Raw genomic sequence first — 16,565 nt, 5'->3', positions numbered from 1 at the left:
GGGAGCAGCTATTAGAATTTTTGTAATAATCAAGAAGTATTCAATTGCAAAATCATTGAAAACGTTAAGAATTTCAGCTGGTGTATAAGAATTTTAATTTTATTAATTAATCCAAATTTTGGTTGACGTGCTTATTGGTGTATTATGAAAATAAAATTATGAGGATTTCCTAAGATCATCGAAGCTAAGCTATAGCATTTTAAGAAAAGAATGTATTTGATTTTTGAATATTTAAATCTCTATGGATCCCTGTGGTAACATTCACTTAATAGTATACTTATTTTATTGTGATATGCTAAAAAAATAGAAACATTTTAGTGTTTATTTTACATAAGGCTAAAAAATGTGTCAAAACTTTGTATTTAGCATTATACGAAATAATTAATATATATTAATTTATGCTTTTCATTAGATTTTTAAAGTAAAAAGTTTTAGGGTGACACAATATCAACTATAAATATTGAGGTGTAAAAAAAAATCACGTTCTATATGAAAAGTGTAACAGAATAGTGTAAACCTGATGGTTTTGACTCTCATCACCACACACAAGGCTACATTGAACAGAATAGAAAAGTCACACTTTCTTATAATAGGTCTAACAGAATATGAGTGGCTATGTGCCTATATGCTGGATGCTATTTACTCTATACATACATACGTTTATAAAAATCCATATTACGCATCATATTAAAAAAAAACTCTATTTAAATTTATTTGCTAATTAAAATTTATGTTAATCCTTAGCATAACAAAAAAAAATTGCCCTTATCTAGTATTGACATTCGAAATTACTTAAGTATTTATTCTCTTCTTAACCCAATTTGCCATATACTGTTAAATAAAAAATTACAATGGATGGATAAAAAATACAAAACAAAATTGAAGAATAATTTGCTTGTTCAGATGTTGTCTAAAAATGCCAAATTTTTTATTTTTACATTAAGTGGTTATAATAGAGCTATACTATTAAATTATTCGTAACTCATTTCAAGTCTGCAACTACTTTTACAATCTAAAATATATGATGGGATGATCTTTCCATAATAAATGTGTTTTGCATTAATTTTAACTACTAATTTATCATTTATTTAAATGTTTTTCTTCTATATTTTAAAAATTTTGAAAGATTCGAAAATATGATAAAACTGAAAGATTTATGATTGGGCTTAGAATAACTTCGCACTTGTTATACTCTGCGCTGTTAATTATATAGTATTGTAGATAAAAGATTTACGTATAGCGATCGATAAGATAACATTTAAGATAAAAGAAAAACGTTATTTTTTTATTATATCTGTATTTACATAATGTAATCTTATTAGAATATGCAATTTACAGCCACACATTTAAATATTTTCTTTGTGAGATTTACTTATATATAGAAATAATCATTTTGAATGACTAAGAACTACCACGTTTTGAGTGTGGGAGTGAAACTTTAAAAAAATATCTGAAAATTTAAATATGTGAGAAAAATTAGAGCGTAAATTGGTAAGAACATGAAATTTTTATACGACCTTTTATCAACATTGACTCAATCAATTTAGTCCCCATTTTAATTACCGTATAGATGTCATAAAATTAATTAAATATACGCAACTAGGCATAATATGGAGAAAACGTGGCTGGAAAAGCAACATCTTAACAATAGAATTAAAAATAAATTTGTAACATTAAAATTCAATGACAAAAAAAGGAATTAAAATAAAATTAAAATAATCGGTGGTTCCCCCTACAGACATTTATCTTAAGCTTTGATTTGATAATTTCCTTTTATTCTTTCTTACCTTAAAATCTACAACTGCTCCCAGATGAGACTGCAGAGAGAAAAATTAAGACTATATACATATTTTTCCTTTTGAAGCGCTTTTTCATACAAAAACATGCACCTTGAATTTTATGGCAATAAAAACAACAAGTATAATATTAAATTGAAAATGAATTTAAATACCCACCACAAAGATGACCTAAATTTAAATCACAAGGTTAGGTAATGAATAGAGTTGGCAGAGTCGAATATTTGAACTTTATATTTAAGAGTTTTACTTTAACTGCCGAACTCGAATATTTAGGTCGAATTTAAAATTTAAAAAATAAATTCCTATAGTCAGAACCGAAAACGGAATCCCAAAATTTATTACCCACAGCTTGAACTAAACGTAAGTGAAGATGCATAGCAGTTTTTTGTAATGTTACTATATGGATAAATTGTTTATTTTAAATTAATCTAACATCACATAAAGGATAAAACTATGTATTTGAATCTTCTATCAAAAACTTAAAAGTCATCTAGGAAACTATAATTTTTTGAAGTATTTCTACTTGAATAAGTATTAGGGTTCATTTATAGTAAAAATGTATCTAAGTACAAAAATAATTAAAATCAGGACCGTGAAAACAACGGCCCGCAAATTAAAACCGATCCATGCTTTTAAGCAATTAATGAAATTTTTTTTTAAAAACTCATTAAATCTGACCAGATAAGACTAAAAAACTGATATTCTTGATTTTTAAATAAGTAAACAAATCTAAATTGGGAATAAAATTTTAAAACGGCTTTTATTTTTGAAGGGGCTTTTAAAAATAGTTCAATAATCACAAAATGTCAAATCAAATTTTAAAAGACCACAATAATTTCTAACCACTTCATGAATCATATTCATGTTTCTTCTGAACTACTCTTCAATAGTGTCCTAATTAGCATCAATAGTAAGTATATTAGACGATTTAAAAATTTTCCCTATATGATATAAACCTCTTCTTCTAAGATGTACACAATACAGGTACACATTTCCTGAAGTTCTCTGGTCCGCGAAATTTTTCCCTTTTCATTTTAGTCTCTTTTCGTCCCGCTACTTTTTATAATTTTTAAATCATTCTGTAAAGATTAAACATGCCTGATCTAAACAGTTCAAAACAAAAATTTTAACAATATTATACTTAAGAAATAAGAAGGCACTTCAAAAGACCCAAAAATAAAGCAAAAATTGTTGTCGATTTCACTTAAAATCACACCCAAATCATTTGATTTGTATAATTAATAACTTATGTTTATTTAATCTTGCATATTAAATCAAAAACCAATAATATAATTTTTATTTGTTTCCATATTCAAAATATGGAAAAACTGAAAAACCAAAGTTTAGTATTTGATATGCAATCATAACAAATATTATATAATTATAGCGTATACAATATATGTACATATATATTATTATTATTGTTGAGTACTACTAGATTACGTAGGTATATTTAAGTATTTACGGTTATTGAGTAGTTATGATTAATCAGACAATCATTATTTTTCTATATGATTTTTAAACAAACGATTTCCAACAGTTCAATGACTAAAAATAAAATTAAATATAAAATAAACAATGGCAATGTGTTATGTATAGGATATGTATGTGGATATGTATACATTATATTTTTATAGAAATTTCTAGTCATAATTAAAGGACCATATGTGTATTTTGGCCGAATTGTGTTTACATGTATGTATCCGATACCGGCATATAATGTACAACATTATTATAATAGGAATACTATTTAGTGATAAGCTGATAAGCTGATTTTCTAAGGTTTGTTTCAACATAATGTTATGTTATATGTTTATATATATATATATATATATATGTATGTATATATGTATGTTCATATATATACAAAATAATTGTAGTTTCCGAAAATAAAAACAAAGATAAAAACTAAAGGAATTTGAATAGTCCGTCAGTTGTACTCGAGGATACTTAAAAAAAAAAAATTTCTACTTATAAAAATATTTTGATACACTCATAAAAATAATATTAATTATCTTTAATTAATATGAATTAATTTTAAAAAAAAATGGTTAAAAAATTTTCTGTTTGAAAATATGGCAGATTAAACTCATAATTTTTCAAGTACATGCACACTTTTCTTAAATAATTCAAGTGTGAAACTTTCATATTTACATAGTTCTAGGTCAAAATAATGAAAATTATCAATTGAATTAATTATTTAATTACAATAAAATTTTGTATAAATTTTGGAATAATAATTATTTTAAAAACATTAGGTTTCAATTATGCGGAAATAACTCGATAGTGGTATCATAGATTTCTCTCACAGTGACATTTATTTATTTTATCGACTTTCACTGTTCGGTTACACTGTTGTATGAGATATAAAAAATCTATTAAGTAAATCTTTTAATTGATATAGTCTTTAACAATAACATACTTTTTTTTTTAAAGAGGACAAATATAATAAGAGCGAAAACTAATAAAACCTCAAATTTACTGCATCGATGCGACATTGGCAACGCAATAAAATTTTATTTTCTTATTGTAAGAAACTTCGTATTGAGTCATAAAAGTATTCAGGTGGACAACAGTGTATAAATAAATTTATAAAACATATAAGTTGTAAATATTATTTAAAAATTTATTTAGCTTACCTTTTTTCTGCAAAAACAGTATAATAAAGAGCCCAACGGTTATTATGCAGGAAAAAAAACTTGAATTTGATATGATGTCAGGAACATTTTAGAATATTAAACTGATGCGATACCGCGTTTCTGAATTTCCCTAAAAAGTGTCGAAAAAATAAAACTATAAAACTTTTAGGGCTAATCAAGCAGTGATAAATTCGAGAGAGTGGCAGTAGAACAGTAATATTTTTTTAAGGTAGTATAGTCTTCTAAGCTGACTTAAATATTAATAAGTAAAAATTTTTGGTTAGCATTATTATAAACGAACAAACTAATTTAGAATATCACATTAAAATTACGCTCACATGGCCACAAAACTTGAAAAAAAAAGCATGTTACAAATAAAATTAAAAAACAAAAATACAACAACAATTTAAATTTTTGTGTGTGCCTACTCATGTGTTTCTTTCTTACCGGTACAATGTACCAGTATTTTTTTATATCACCTGTTGTCTAACGAAATTTTCAATTTTTTTTTTTTGTTATTTTATTTTGTGTCTTATGTTGATTATAATTACTTTTTTTTTTTTTCTTATTTTTTGTTATTGTTTTTTGTATCATAAAAATTTTTCCGTATAAAAAGCAAACTTATTTACCGGTATTATTTCAGTGATTTTGCGACAGAGTTAAATTTAACATGAATTAAATTTTATTCATTAAAAGAGAAGAAATAAAAAAGTAAAACAAGAAGAAGAAGAAGAAGAAAAAAAGAAAATTCAGAAATCGGTCGTCGTAATCACATATCGAAAAAATAAAGAAAATCTAAAAATAAATTATATAAAATCAAAATACTAATTAAAGATAAAAATTAAAAAAAAAATAAATTAAATATTTGCTTTTTAAATAATTCAAAGTGTTTCTTACTAATTAAATAAGATTAACTAAACTATAGTTAATCGATCTATGAATAAGAAAAATATCGAATCGATAAATTTTCTATTTTTCGATAAAATTAAATTTGCCCTGGCGTTCAACATTAATTACGTACACTTGGCAACATTCATGCAACGTAAACATATTCATACATTCACATATAATGTAGATTTTTGTTACATTAAATGCTTAAAAAATAATTACAAATATTTAATCATAAATTAAAACTAATCAAACTTGCAAATTTAAAATTTACCAAAAATATAAGAAATTGAAATTGCTAAAACATAAAAATTTCGTAAATTGTTATACTTAATAAAAAAATTTTAAAGTGAAATTCAAATGTGAATAATAAAAAATTTAAAAATTTTTATGTAATAAAAAATTATTTAAATTTCTGAATAGCTCTACAATTTCAAAGTGTTGTAGTTGTTTATAATTCGAAATTGAATTTTTCAAATTTAATTTGAAAAAAAGAAAATTGTGTTTTTCAAAGCAACCATATCCAAAATTTCAAATTTTTCCAAAAAAAAAGAAAAATTATTAATCAAAATTGAAACAGTCAAAAAATCTAACCAATTAAAATGGATTTTAAATGGAAATTTTTAATTATTTCATTAATTGGTAAGTATTACAATATATTATAATAAATTTTAAGAATAGGAATTAATTTTTTACAATGTTTTACTCTATTGTGATTCATAAAGTGGGACTTTAACAAATTTTATTAAGAAATTATTCTTTTATAGATTTTCTAGTGATTCTTTTTGTTTTTCATTTGAAAATTTGTATTGCAGAAAATAAATCATTCAATTTTTAAAATATTAATAAGCTCCGGTCTCGCATGAATCACTCCGAAATATTAGGTGAATTAAATTCCCCGTATATATATAAAATATTATGCGCGTGAATAACGATTTTATTCAAGATCATTTTGTAAAAAATTATTATTTATTTGATTTAGAAAAGTAAATTCAAGTTCTTTTATTTTATAAAAATATGAAAATAATTTTGAATTTGGTCTTCATTACTCGTATTATAGTTCATGTGCATTTTTCATAATTTTAATGTGCTTATGTTGCATTTTTAATTACTTAAATTATTTTTGCAAAAAATTCATTTTCAATACACAAAAAAGTTTTTTTTTTTCTAATTGTTCTAGTTATTTTTGTTTTAATATTAAATTACGAAGAAGGGAAGAAAAACTGATTAGCCAATTTTTCAGACCTAAAATCCTAAAATTTTATTACTTTCGAATACAGTGAATGAATTTTTAGATTTCTATTTAATGTAAATGCATGATTAATTATGAGTACAATAAAACAATAAATTCCACTTCAAATTTTATATTTATAAACTGCAAAATATTAAGTGGAAAAATTTCGGTGATTTCATTTTTAATAATTAAAATATTAATTTTTATTCTATATATGTTGCATGCAATAAAAATTTTGATTAAATTACTAAGTTTTTACTATTATATTTTTGATTTAATTATTGTTCATTGATATTAGAATTAACAAGAAAAAAATTCGGAAAAATAACAAATACCTTAGATTTATTTTTTGTTTATTAATTTTTAAAAATATTCAATTCTGATAACAATAAAATAAGACAGCGTTAATCAATAATAAAAATGTGTTAATAAATAGGTACCTTGCGTATATATATTTTTAATAAACTCTCTGGAAAATTATTTACTATACATAAGTACATACACACGTATGTAATATAAAACTACGATTTAGTTTTATTTATTTTTTTTAAAATCGTGCATAACGCAATAATATTCGCATTTAAATTAATTTTATTGTGATGCCATCTGTATTGAAATGTAGTAGTTTTTTTGGATATTTTGTATTACAACACATAAAATGGTAAATTGTATAAGTAAATAAATAAATAAATGTTATGTGTATGGGAAGAAAAATGGAATGTTCTGAAATAGAGCACTTATTCTGGCACAATATGTGTTAAAAGAAAGAGTAGTATTATTTGGAATAAAATTATGCATCATGTACGTACATAAATAAATATATACTGAGTTTCGAAGCGCTTGACGAAGCTCTTTTCTGTCTACAAGAATATTAATCTAATCAACTAAGGCACGAAAGTAATTTTAATGAAAATTTGATTTTCAAGAAGTTATTGGTTATTCAAATAAATTAATTTACACGTGTATAAATATTGATTTAGCAAACACATACATGGCTATATGCTCAAGTTCAGATAATATTAAATTATGGCCATAATATATAAAAGTACATGATAATTTCAAAAATTAATAATTATAATATTATGTTTAATTATTTATAATATATAAATGTACTATTTTTAGAAAAAAAATTCTAAAGCCTCTTCTTAAATAAAATACCGCATACATATATTTGTGTAATGGGGAGCAAGAAAAACATAAAACAAAGCTACGCCATTCAAAATAAATCGACACTGAAATTTTCCAAAGAATTATTGTGATAATTAAAAGATTCAAATGTGATAAAAAAATAAAGACAAAACTAAAGTGGGAAAAAAAAATAAAATAATAAAATCTTTTTTTTTTATTTTATTTAAGATGTCATATTTTATCATAATATTGTTTAATTAATATTAATTCTTTTAATTTATAATGTCTAATTAAATAAAATAAAAAAAGTAAAGAAGAATTTTTCTTATTTTATTTCTTTTTTGAATTCAACTAGATTTCATTGTAATATAAATTTTAATCTCAATTAAAAATTTATATTTTAATTTGAATAAAACAAGTTATATTTAGATTTTTTCAAAATTAATATTTACTTTAATTAATTTTGGCCTTAAAATTCTTTTAAAAATCTTTTTTCTTAATTAATAATATTCTTGTATGAATTACTGTGTCATGTGTGTACATGCGTGTGTCATGTATTATATAAACAACGGCAACGCATGTGAAAGAGAAATAAAATGGAGTAAAAGGGGTTAAACTATTTGTTATAAATGATAATGTAATTAAGTACACGAAGGTACAGCTTATTATTTCTAAGGTACCACCTCGTTTATTAAAAGCAAGTTCAAAAATTATTACCTATTGTTATTTTGATAAATTTGGAGAATATGAAAGGAGATTTCCTAAAATTCAGTTCCAACTTCGAAATAATCTAATCTTAATAAAAAATTTTTTATAAATCAAAACTACAAAATCTTTAAATATAGCATGTTTGATAGATCTTGATAGTACAAAAGAAGCAAGTTCGGAAATCGTTGCTTACGACAAAGCATTTTAATTAAAAATTTTTGTAATGTAATGTTATAATTTAAGCTATAGAATGCTCTATATATTTTCTTTTAAAATTAAATACTGATTTTTAATTTAAAAACCAAATTGTTTTAATATAACAAAATTCAAATTTTAATTAAAAGTAATCAAATTGTCAAATAACTTTAATTTAAATTGAAATTTTAATAAAATTTTTCTAAAACTATTCTCAAAGTTGTATGATTTCTAATATCATTGGACATGTTATGTGCCCGCTAATAAAAATGTGTTAATTAATAATTAAATCAAAATTATATCAAAATTTTGTTCAAAAAATTTAATTTCCTGGAATTTTTTAATAATATTATTTAAAAGTTTTGAGAGTTCAATAAAAAGAATTTTAAGGTATAGGAAATTTATCAGTTTTAAGAAACTTTTTTTTAAGATTCTACGCTTGTTTTACGATTAAATTAACAAGAATCTTCTAAAAATACATAATAGTAAGTATGTAGGTAAATAGATTTTAGAATTTCCAAAAAAAATAAAATTTCATATTAACACAGTTTGTGTCTAACGAATATAATTGTTGTAATCCATTATAGTTAGCATCGACATAATTTGAAGTCTTATGTTTTGAACAAAATTTTCTTGAAAACAAGAATAGCTGCATATTATACAAGTTCTCAAAGTTTTCCAATATTCGAAGGTACTTTAAACTTTATTCAAATTCTTTTCCTATGGTTTGATTAATTTTGATTGGAGTGAAAATATAGAATAGCACTTATGTAGAGTACATAAGATATAGTATGTATATAATAACACACAATCAAAATTACGATATGAACATTTACTGTTTTATTAAAAATTTAATTAAAAAAAATCTATAATATTTAGTTTACACTTAACTTGAGAATTTTTTTTTATTATTATTAAAACTTATTGTGTAAACATCAAAAAATATGATAATGGTATACACATGGTTTCCCCTTCTAGCTTTCTATTTATATTTTGGAATATTACAGTTTAATAAGTTCCATTGTAAGAAAAACTGTATATACATATATAGCACTTATGTAGGTGCTATTTATATTATAACAAAAAATTTGTATATCAAGGTTAATGAAAATTTTTATTTAATTATATAGAATAGATTGCCTATCGATCAAAAATAATAAGCATGTTTTTGGATAAAAATGTTTACGTGTAGTATATGAATGTATATATAGATATACCTTCATGTATTACTACTAAATATTTAATTAATTCAATATTATCAATAAGTAATTTTATTAAAATCACGTTTATGCACGTAATCATGCCAGAAAAGCTCGTATTAACTAAATGTATAAATAAATCAGATATATTTATACAAACCTATATATATGTATGCATTTATGTATTGTGCATTATGTATGTAACTATGAAGTATATGCACATATGTTCATATAACAAAAAAAAATCAAAATAGAGAATATTACTTATAAGTGATCACAAACATATACTAATGTAGGTTTCATTTATTAAACACTTATAGCATGTTCTACAAAATGAAAATAGCGTAAGCCGATTTATGTGAATTTTCAGTACAATAGTGATTTCTGTCTACTATATTCTCACTAACAAACTGTATTTTTTCCTAAATCTTATTGTAAAGAAATATTTTCCGCAAAAGGCTTTTATTTTTGATATTATAACTACATTTTTTTTTGTTTCTATGTTTCTAAATTTACCCATTTAGAACAACAAGTAAAAAATTACAGAATGAAAATTCATGATTTTTCCCAGTATAAATAGTTGTTAACACATTTTCCAATAATAATTGTGGAAAATATTTTCTAACTGCACAATTAAAATCTGAAAAATTGCATTAAGACGATTTAGATTACTTCGGCTTTCTATGCAATTAATCGCAAACATTATCAGTATAACAACATATATATGCTTATTATGTATGTATATGTACATGTGCCATTATTTTTTTTATAATTTGTTTTTTTTAGCATAGTTTTTCACCTCAGTTTTGTAATTTTTATTTTGAAATCGTTATTTAAAATCGATTGAAAGAAAATTTAATTAAAAATAACAAAAAAAAAAAACAGACACAAACATAATAATGATTAATTTGAGCATTTTGAGATAATTTATATTTTTACAAATTACAACTGTAATATTTATATGTACGTGTATGTGCATATGTGCATGCTTAAGTGTTTATTACAAATAAATTGCAGATAAAAATGTTTACGTGATAGATCTCGTATCGTTATAATTATTGACATAATATGTTTACCTATGTATGTATACACATATGTACATATGTATGTAAGAGTATGAGAAGCCGGTTTAAATTTGTGTAATCAGTTTTTATACTTGATTTTGGTGTATTCCTTTCAAAACAAGTTAATTGCGATGATAAAAATAGATTCGCGTTAGAAACTCTACAAAACATAAACAAAAAAATTATGAATCAAAAAAAAAATATTGTTTTAAAAATAGATAAACCTGTAATATTGGATTGAGTACAAAATAAAAATCAAGTTTTGATTTTAATAAATTAAGCACTTTTCGAAAAATAAACAAATTGAAAAACAAAATGTTTAAAATTAAATTTATTCAGTTTGTACGTCAGTTCTCCCTGTTACTAAGAAAATTACATTTTGTATTCAGAGTTTCTACGTAAGAATGAAAAAACAATGATTCGGTGGAAACTTTAAAAATATTTTTAATGAACCTTTCTTCTCCGATTTTTTAAAACCACGTGAATTCATTATGGTTTGCTGCCAATTATATTTTATACAAAATTATTAAAATAATACGATTTCAAAATGACAATAAATGTCAATCTAAAATAATAAAGCATACAGAGTTTGAGATTCAAGTTTTCTGATTGCTATACAGTCATGATCACAGCCGAAAACTGGGACAATTAAAAAATTTATATATTAACTTCGTAATGGAAGCGTAAGCCGAAGCTAAAGCAACAAAAATGTGAATTCGGGTTCGGAATCTCACAATTTTTGAACTAACAGAATAGTCCTAGAATTAAAATAAAATAATAACGAAGCAAATTTTCTAAAATATTGACAAAAGACCAAAAACAAATTCCAACCTCCAATTCTTCTTTATTTTTTATTCTAAAATAATAGTTACCATCTCTATTTTACTTTCTTTAGGAAAACGCGCATCTCAATAGAAATAAAATCCTTAAAAGAAATGTGATTTTTTCAAAACCTTCAATTTCATTCATTTTTATTTCTTTAAAATGTTGCATTTTTATGTAGATTTGCAAGTTGTGTATATAATTTTAAACAATATTAAGACTTTCAAAAATAGCTGAGTTTGTACATATACATACGTTCATTTATAACCATGTTCATAATATTAAAGAAATGAAATTAAAAGCAAAATTAGGTTCTCTACTTAAAATTTCGTTGTTTAATTTTTTTTTTATAGAAGTGTTAATGATTATGAAATTTCTTAAAAAATTAATATTAGTCATTTTGGATATTAAAAAAGTGACTAATATAATTTTACTTAATTTTTTATGAAATATTTTTTGATAAAAGAAAATAATATATGTTTGTATGTATGTCATAATATATGACTTAATACTATGCAATTTACAATTTATTAAAATTACCTATCGAACGTATTAGTTTCTCACAAACAAACAAAAGCACGTCATTTCTTTCACCTTATTTTACGAAAATTATTAAATATACTGACGTCATTTTTAAATTTCTACAAAATTCGGTACGTATTTATACATTTTCCTAAATATTTTTTTCAAGATTTAAAATTTTTAAAAAAATTCTCTGAATTACAGCTTTTCATAAGAAATTAAGAGTAAAAATGGAAAATTATGGTAGAGAAGTACACACAATCCAAATACTTTTTATACAGCTATCAATATCTATTGCACATGAGGGACTTTTGTAAATATGGGAAACAAGATTTTAAAAATTCTCTGATTTTAAGGATCCTAAAAACTGAATTCCAAAAAAAATGTATAGCACAAATAAAAATGAAATAAGATCGAAAAATTTGAATTCTTTTTTAAAAATTTCTTATTTCTACATTTAATCTTGATGCTAATTAGGATTTTTTTAACACCAATTAAAACGTTTGAAGGTAGAAATAGTTGTTATTTGACACACCCACACATTTGCGAAAAATTCATAATTTTGGTATATGAGTTTATAAAAGTTTTTACATCAAAAGTACTGGCACTAAGTAATAAATTGGAAAATGTAGAGCGTTTAATTTTTGTAACGTGGGTATTGAACGGGTAATTATTCTATTGAAAGTCCATATTCTGAGTCTACATATTACACATAGGTTCATTTACACATTTATGTATATAATAGCGCGAATAGGCACTTTATTTTTTAAATTTGGTTTAGGAAGGCACATCATTTTTTACTTTAACTCTAAGCACTTGTAGTATTTGTATTTATGTTATTAATTTCCCACTAAGTTTAAATTTTAATTAAAATTTTTTAATTTTATTTAATTATTCTGAAAAATTAAATATTTTATTCTTGTAAATTTTCTAATTTTAGATTTAAAAATACTTTTTTTTCTCATTTTTCCTTTTTAATAAATTCTTCAAAAAATTAAAAAACCTTAATTAAAATCTCAAGTTCTCAAGTTCTTTTGAATAAATATCATGCGGATGTAATAAATTTATCATGATAATAACTAAAACTTATATATATATATATATTAAATTAATGATTATATGTATATATATATCATTAATTTTGATAAGAGCACGATAAAGAGGACATAATTAATTTATTTTAATTTATAGTCTATTTATTTATATACACCTAGATAAATTTTGAACAGGCAGGCGTATGTGCACAGGCGTATACGTAGAAAAAATTTTTCAACTTTTTCCTTTAATAATTAATAATTTTAAAACAGTTATATTTTTTGCTTTTGCGATTAAAGAAGCTAAATGTGAAATTAGTAATTATAAATAATTATTATTTAATTAATTTTTGTTTTTAATTCAAATATATATTTTTAATTTTATATAATATTTTTAAAATTAAATAATTTATTTTAAAAAATAATTTACTATTCATTTTAAATAAATTATTAATTAATTTTTGTATTTTTTTTTCATTTTTAATTTTTACAATTTTAGTAACAGCATTAATACAACGAGTACACTGTCTAAAAGTAATAGATGCAATAGATGTAATAGATTTATCTACGGATTCTTCATTAACAGAGGATGACAATATTTTAGTTGAGAATAGAAAAGAAAAAAATAATAAATTAGAACCAAAAACATTAGATGAATCATCAAATCATTGTAAGTATATTGTGATTTTTATCATTTAAAATAATTAATATCTTAGAATTTTAAAAAATAATTTGAATCTTAAATTTTAATCGATGCTAAACTTGAAAAATTTCGAGTTAATTTTAAAGCTGAAGTGGATGGATTAGTCAATAAAAAAAAATTTCCAATTTTTGAAATTTCTTTAATGACAAGCAAAAATTTTCTAATCGTTGAATTTAAGAATTGCATTTAGAATTATGTGTGAGAATAATAACGGAGTGACTAAACATTTTTGCGACTGAAATTTTTACTAATATACATTTCAGAAGTTGGGATTATTACTATTATTTTAAATGAAAAATCTCCTTTTACAATTTAATTTTTATTTCAAATAAAAACTTGTGTGACAACCTTATACTATTGGTGGTAATGATCTATTTATTTTGCTACTTTCTACAAATTGTTAACAATTCAATTTTAAATTTTTCGATAGTTAATTTCTCCGAAATTTTTATAGAAATTTGAAATGTTATAATTTTGATTACTATGCGCTTATAGTTTCACTACTAAAAATAAACAGCAGGTTGCATTGAATTTTTTCATTTATTAAATACTTTCGTTTTTATCGGTACAGAATTGAAGTGTTTTGTGTATTTTTAAATTGGTATTTGATAAAAGAAATGTAAATTTAATTAACAATTTCCTTAATTAATATCATTTAATAAATATATATTAATAAAATATTGCATGAAAATTGTGTAAACAAATAAAAATGCGAATTTTTAACATGCGGATTGATTGTATATATCTACAATATATGGTGTTTATTAAGCTCCGCAACGTGTTGTCAATATTTTGAATCAATAAAATCTATGTCAACAAAAAGATTATTTTGTTCACTTTTAATTTTTTTTTTTCAAAATCTTATATAAAACAAATTATTTTATTACTAAGCTAATAAAACTTTAAGAGCCCACTTTAAATATTAATTATAACTTCGAATGAATCTTAAATGTCTATACGAAATAATATTTATTTTTAATCAAAAGCCGTCCACTTAAAAAGTATTTCAATATAATTGAATGTACTATCAAAATAATTATGTGTATATATATATTGAGTAAATAAAATAAGAATTTTTAAATTGCGGAATAAAATTTCGCATTCTATATAATATTTTTTATTAGTAACTATCTATTACTTACTCTTTTTTTTTTATTTCAAATAACAATTCCACTTTACATACAATCAGTAAATTGAATATTCGAAAATTTTCGTTGACACTTGTAGTACCTATGCTAAATAATTGTTGATATATATACTTATTTATAATATTATTATGTTGGTTAGTTACATAAAATTTTTTCTATATACATAAATCTTATCATAATAACAATAATATTAGATTTTTATTATATTTTTTATCTATATTATGTTTATTTTTATTTAATTATATATATATTTTTTTTTATAGCTACCACAACAGAAAAAAGTACTGAAGCTTCAAAAACAGCTATGGATATTATAACAATTGTATGGTATACATCAACATTTTTAGCATTAGCTGCATTTTTCTTTTTAATGGCTTGTTCTGATCGACGATGTGGTAGACATCATGATCAAAATTCATTATATAATCGCAATCGTCATAATTCAACACAATGTCCACCATCTCCGGCACCATCATATAGAGAATTTGCACCGCCAAGTTATGAAAGTGTTATAAAAAAAGCCATCTATGTTATACCAATAGAAAATAATATTAAATTAGTATCAGAGAAAGAAATTTATAGTATTGAAGGTGAAACGGTAATATCATCGCAATTGCAACAACAACAACAACAATCATTACCACAACAATCCCAACAACACCAACAACAACCTCAACAACAACAAAATGTGTCATCCCATACCAAATTAGAGATAGTTAACGAATATTCTAATAATGAACAGTCCAAAGCTGGTTAAATTTATGCTTACTTTCTAGTTATAGTGTGTTCTTCATAAAAATAATTTCAAATTTTTTTTTTATTTAATTTTTAATTTATATTTTTTTTAAATTAAAATTTAAAAATAAAAAAAAATACCGTTATATAAAAGAAATTATGAAAAATGTTTTGATACAAAAAAAAAAAATATTGAAAAAAAGGCTGTGATATTTGAATTGTTATTTAAGTATATAAAAAAAAGAAAATAGGAAATAAAATATTTTGTTGAATTTTTATATAAATACATAAAATAAATGTTATTAATGTCATACATATGTATATATATACCAGTGTATATATAATATTAATAATGTATTGTAAATTGTAAAATTGTAAAAATGAATTTAAACCGCAATATAGTAAAAATTATGAATTATTTCAAAGAGTACTTATATAAAATATGAAAAAAACTTAATAATTATGTAATAATTGTGATAAAATTTGAAATAAATGAAAAATAATAGTTTTGAAAATATTTAAATTAATATAATTGACTTGTTTTAATGCCACATTTAAAATAATAAGATTGAATAATTTGGAAATCGTAAGGATGGTTTCTTTTGAAAGTGACAAAATCCATTTGTAATTTCAAAACTCTTTTTCATCCAAAGCAGCGATAATGTCATTAGTTGGAATCATAAACTTATGTTGTTGGGAATAGGGAGTATAAAGGACCAGTTAATCGAATTGTTGGTTAATTTAAGC

General features: G+C 22.5%; 1 protein-coding gene across 1 annotated transcript; it reads left to right on the top strand.

The window, feature by feature from the left end:
- The first annotated feature begins 5,810 nt into the window (after positions 1-5,810).
- Positions 5,811-16,250, top strand: LOC129611096 (uncharacterized). The gene is made up of 3 exons (XM_055524044.1): positions 5,811-5,968; positions 13,732-13,902; positions 15,347-16,250. Exons 1-3 carry the CDS (start codon positions 5,929-5,931, stop codon positions 15,838-15,840), a joined length of 705 nt encoding a protein of 234 aa, XP_055380019.1. The 5' UTR covers positions 5,811-5,928; the 3' UTR covers positions 15,841-16,250.
- Positions 16,251-16,565: the final 315 nt, after the last annotated feature.

Source organism: Condylostylus longicornis, unplaced genomic scaffold (assembly GCF_029603195.1).
Source record: "Condylostylus longicornis isolate FDR11 unplaced genomic scaffold, ASM2960319v2 ptg000048l, whole genome shotgun sequence".
Lineage (NCBI taxonomy): Eukaryota > Metazoa > Arthropoda > Insecta > Diptera > Dolichopodidae > Condylostylus > Condylostylus longicornis.
Note: the sequence above shows the minus strand (reverse complement) of the source record. Positions and strands in the feature narration are given on the sequence as shown.

What these genes read in the sequence shown, in the direction of transcription:
- LOC129611096 (XM_055524044.1), top strand. Translation starts at nt 5,929, where the DNA reads ATGGATTTTAAATGGAAATTTTTAATTATTTCATTAATTG. An exon ending in TTTAATTATTTCATTAATTG is followed by an intron (nt 5,969 to 13,731) that starts GTAAGTATTACA and finishes TTACAATTTTAG; the next exon opens with TAACAGCATTAATACAACGA. An exon ending in AGATGAATCATCAAATCATT is followed by an intron (nt 13,903 to 15,346) that starts GTAAGTATATTG and finishes TTTTTTTTATAG; the next exon opens with CTACCACAACAGAAAAAAGT.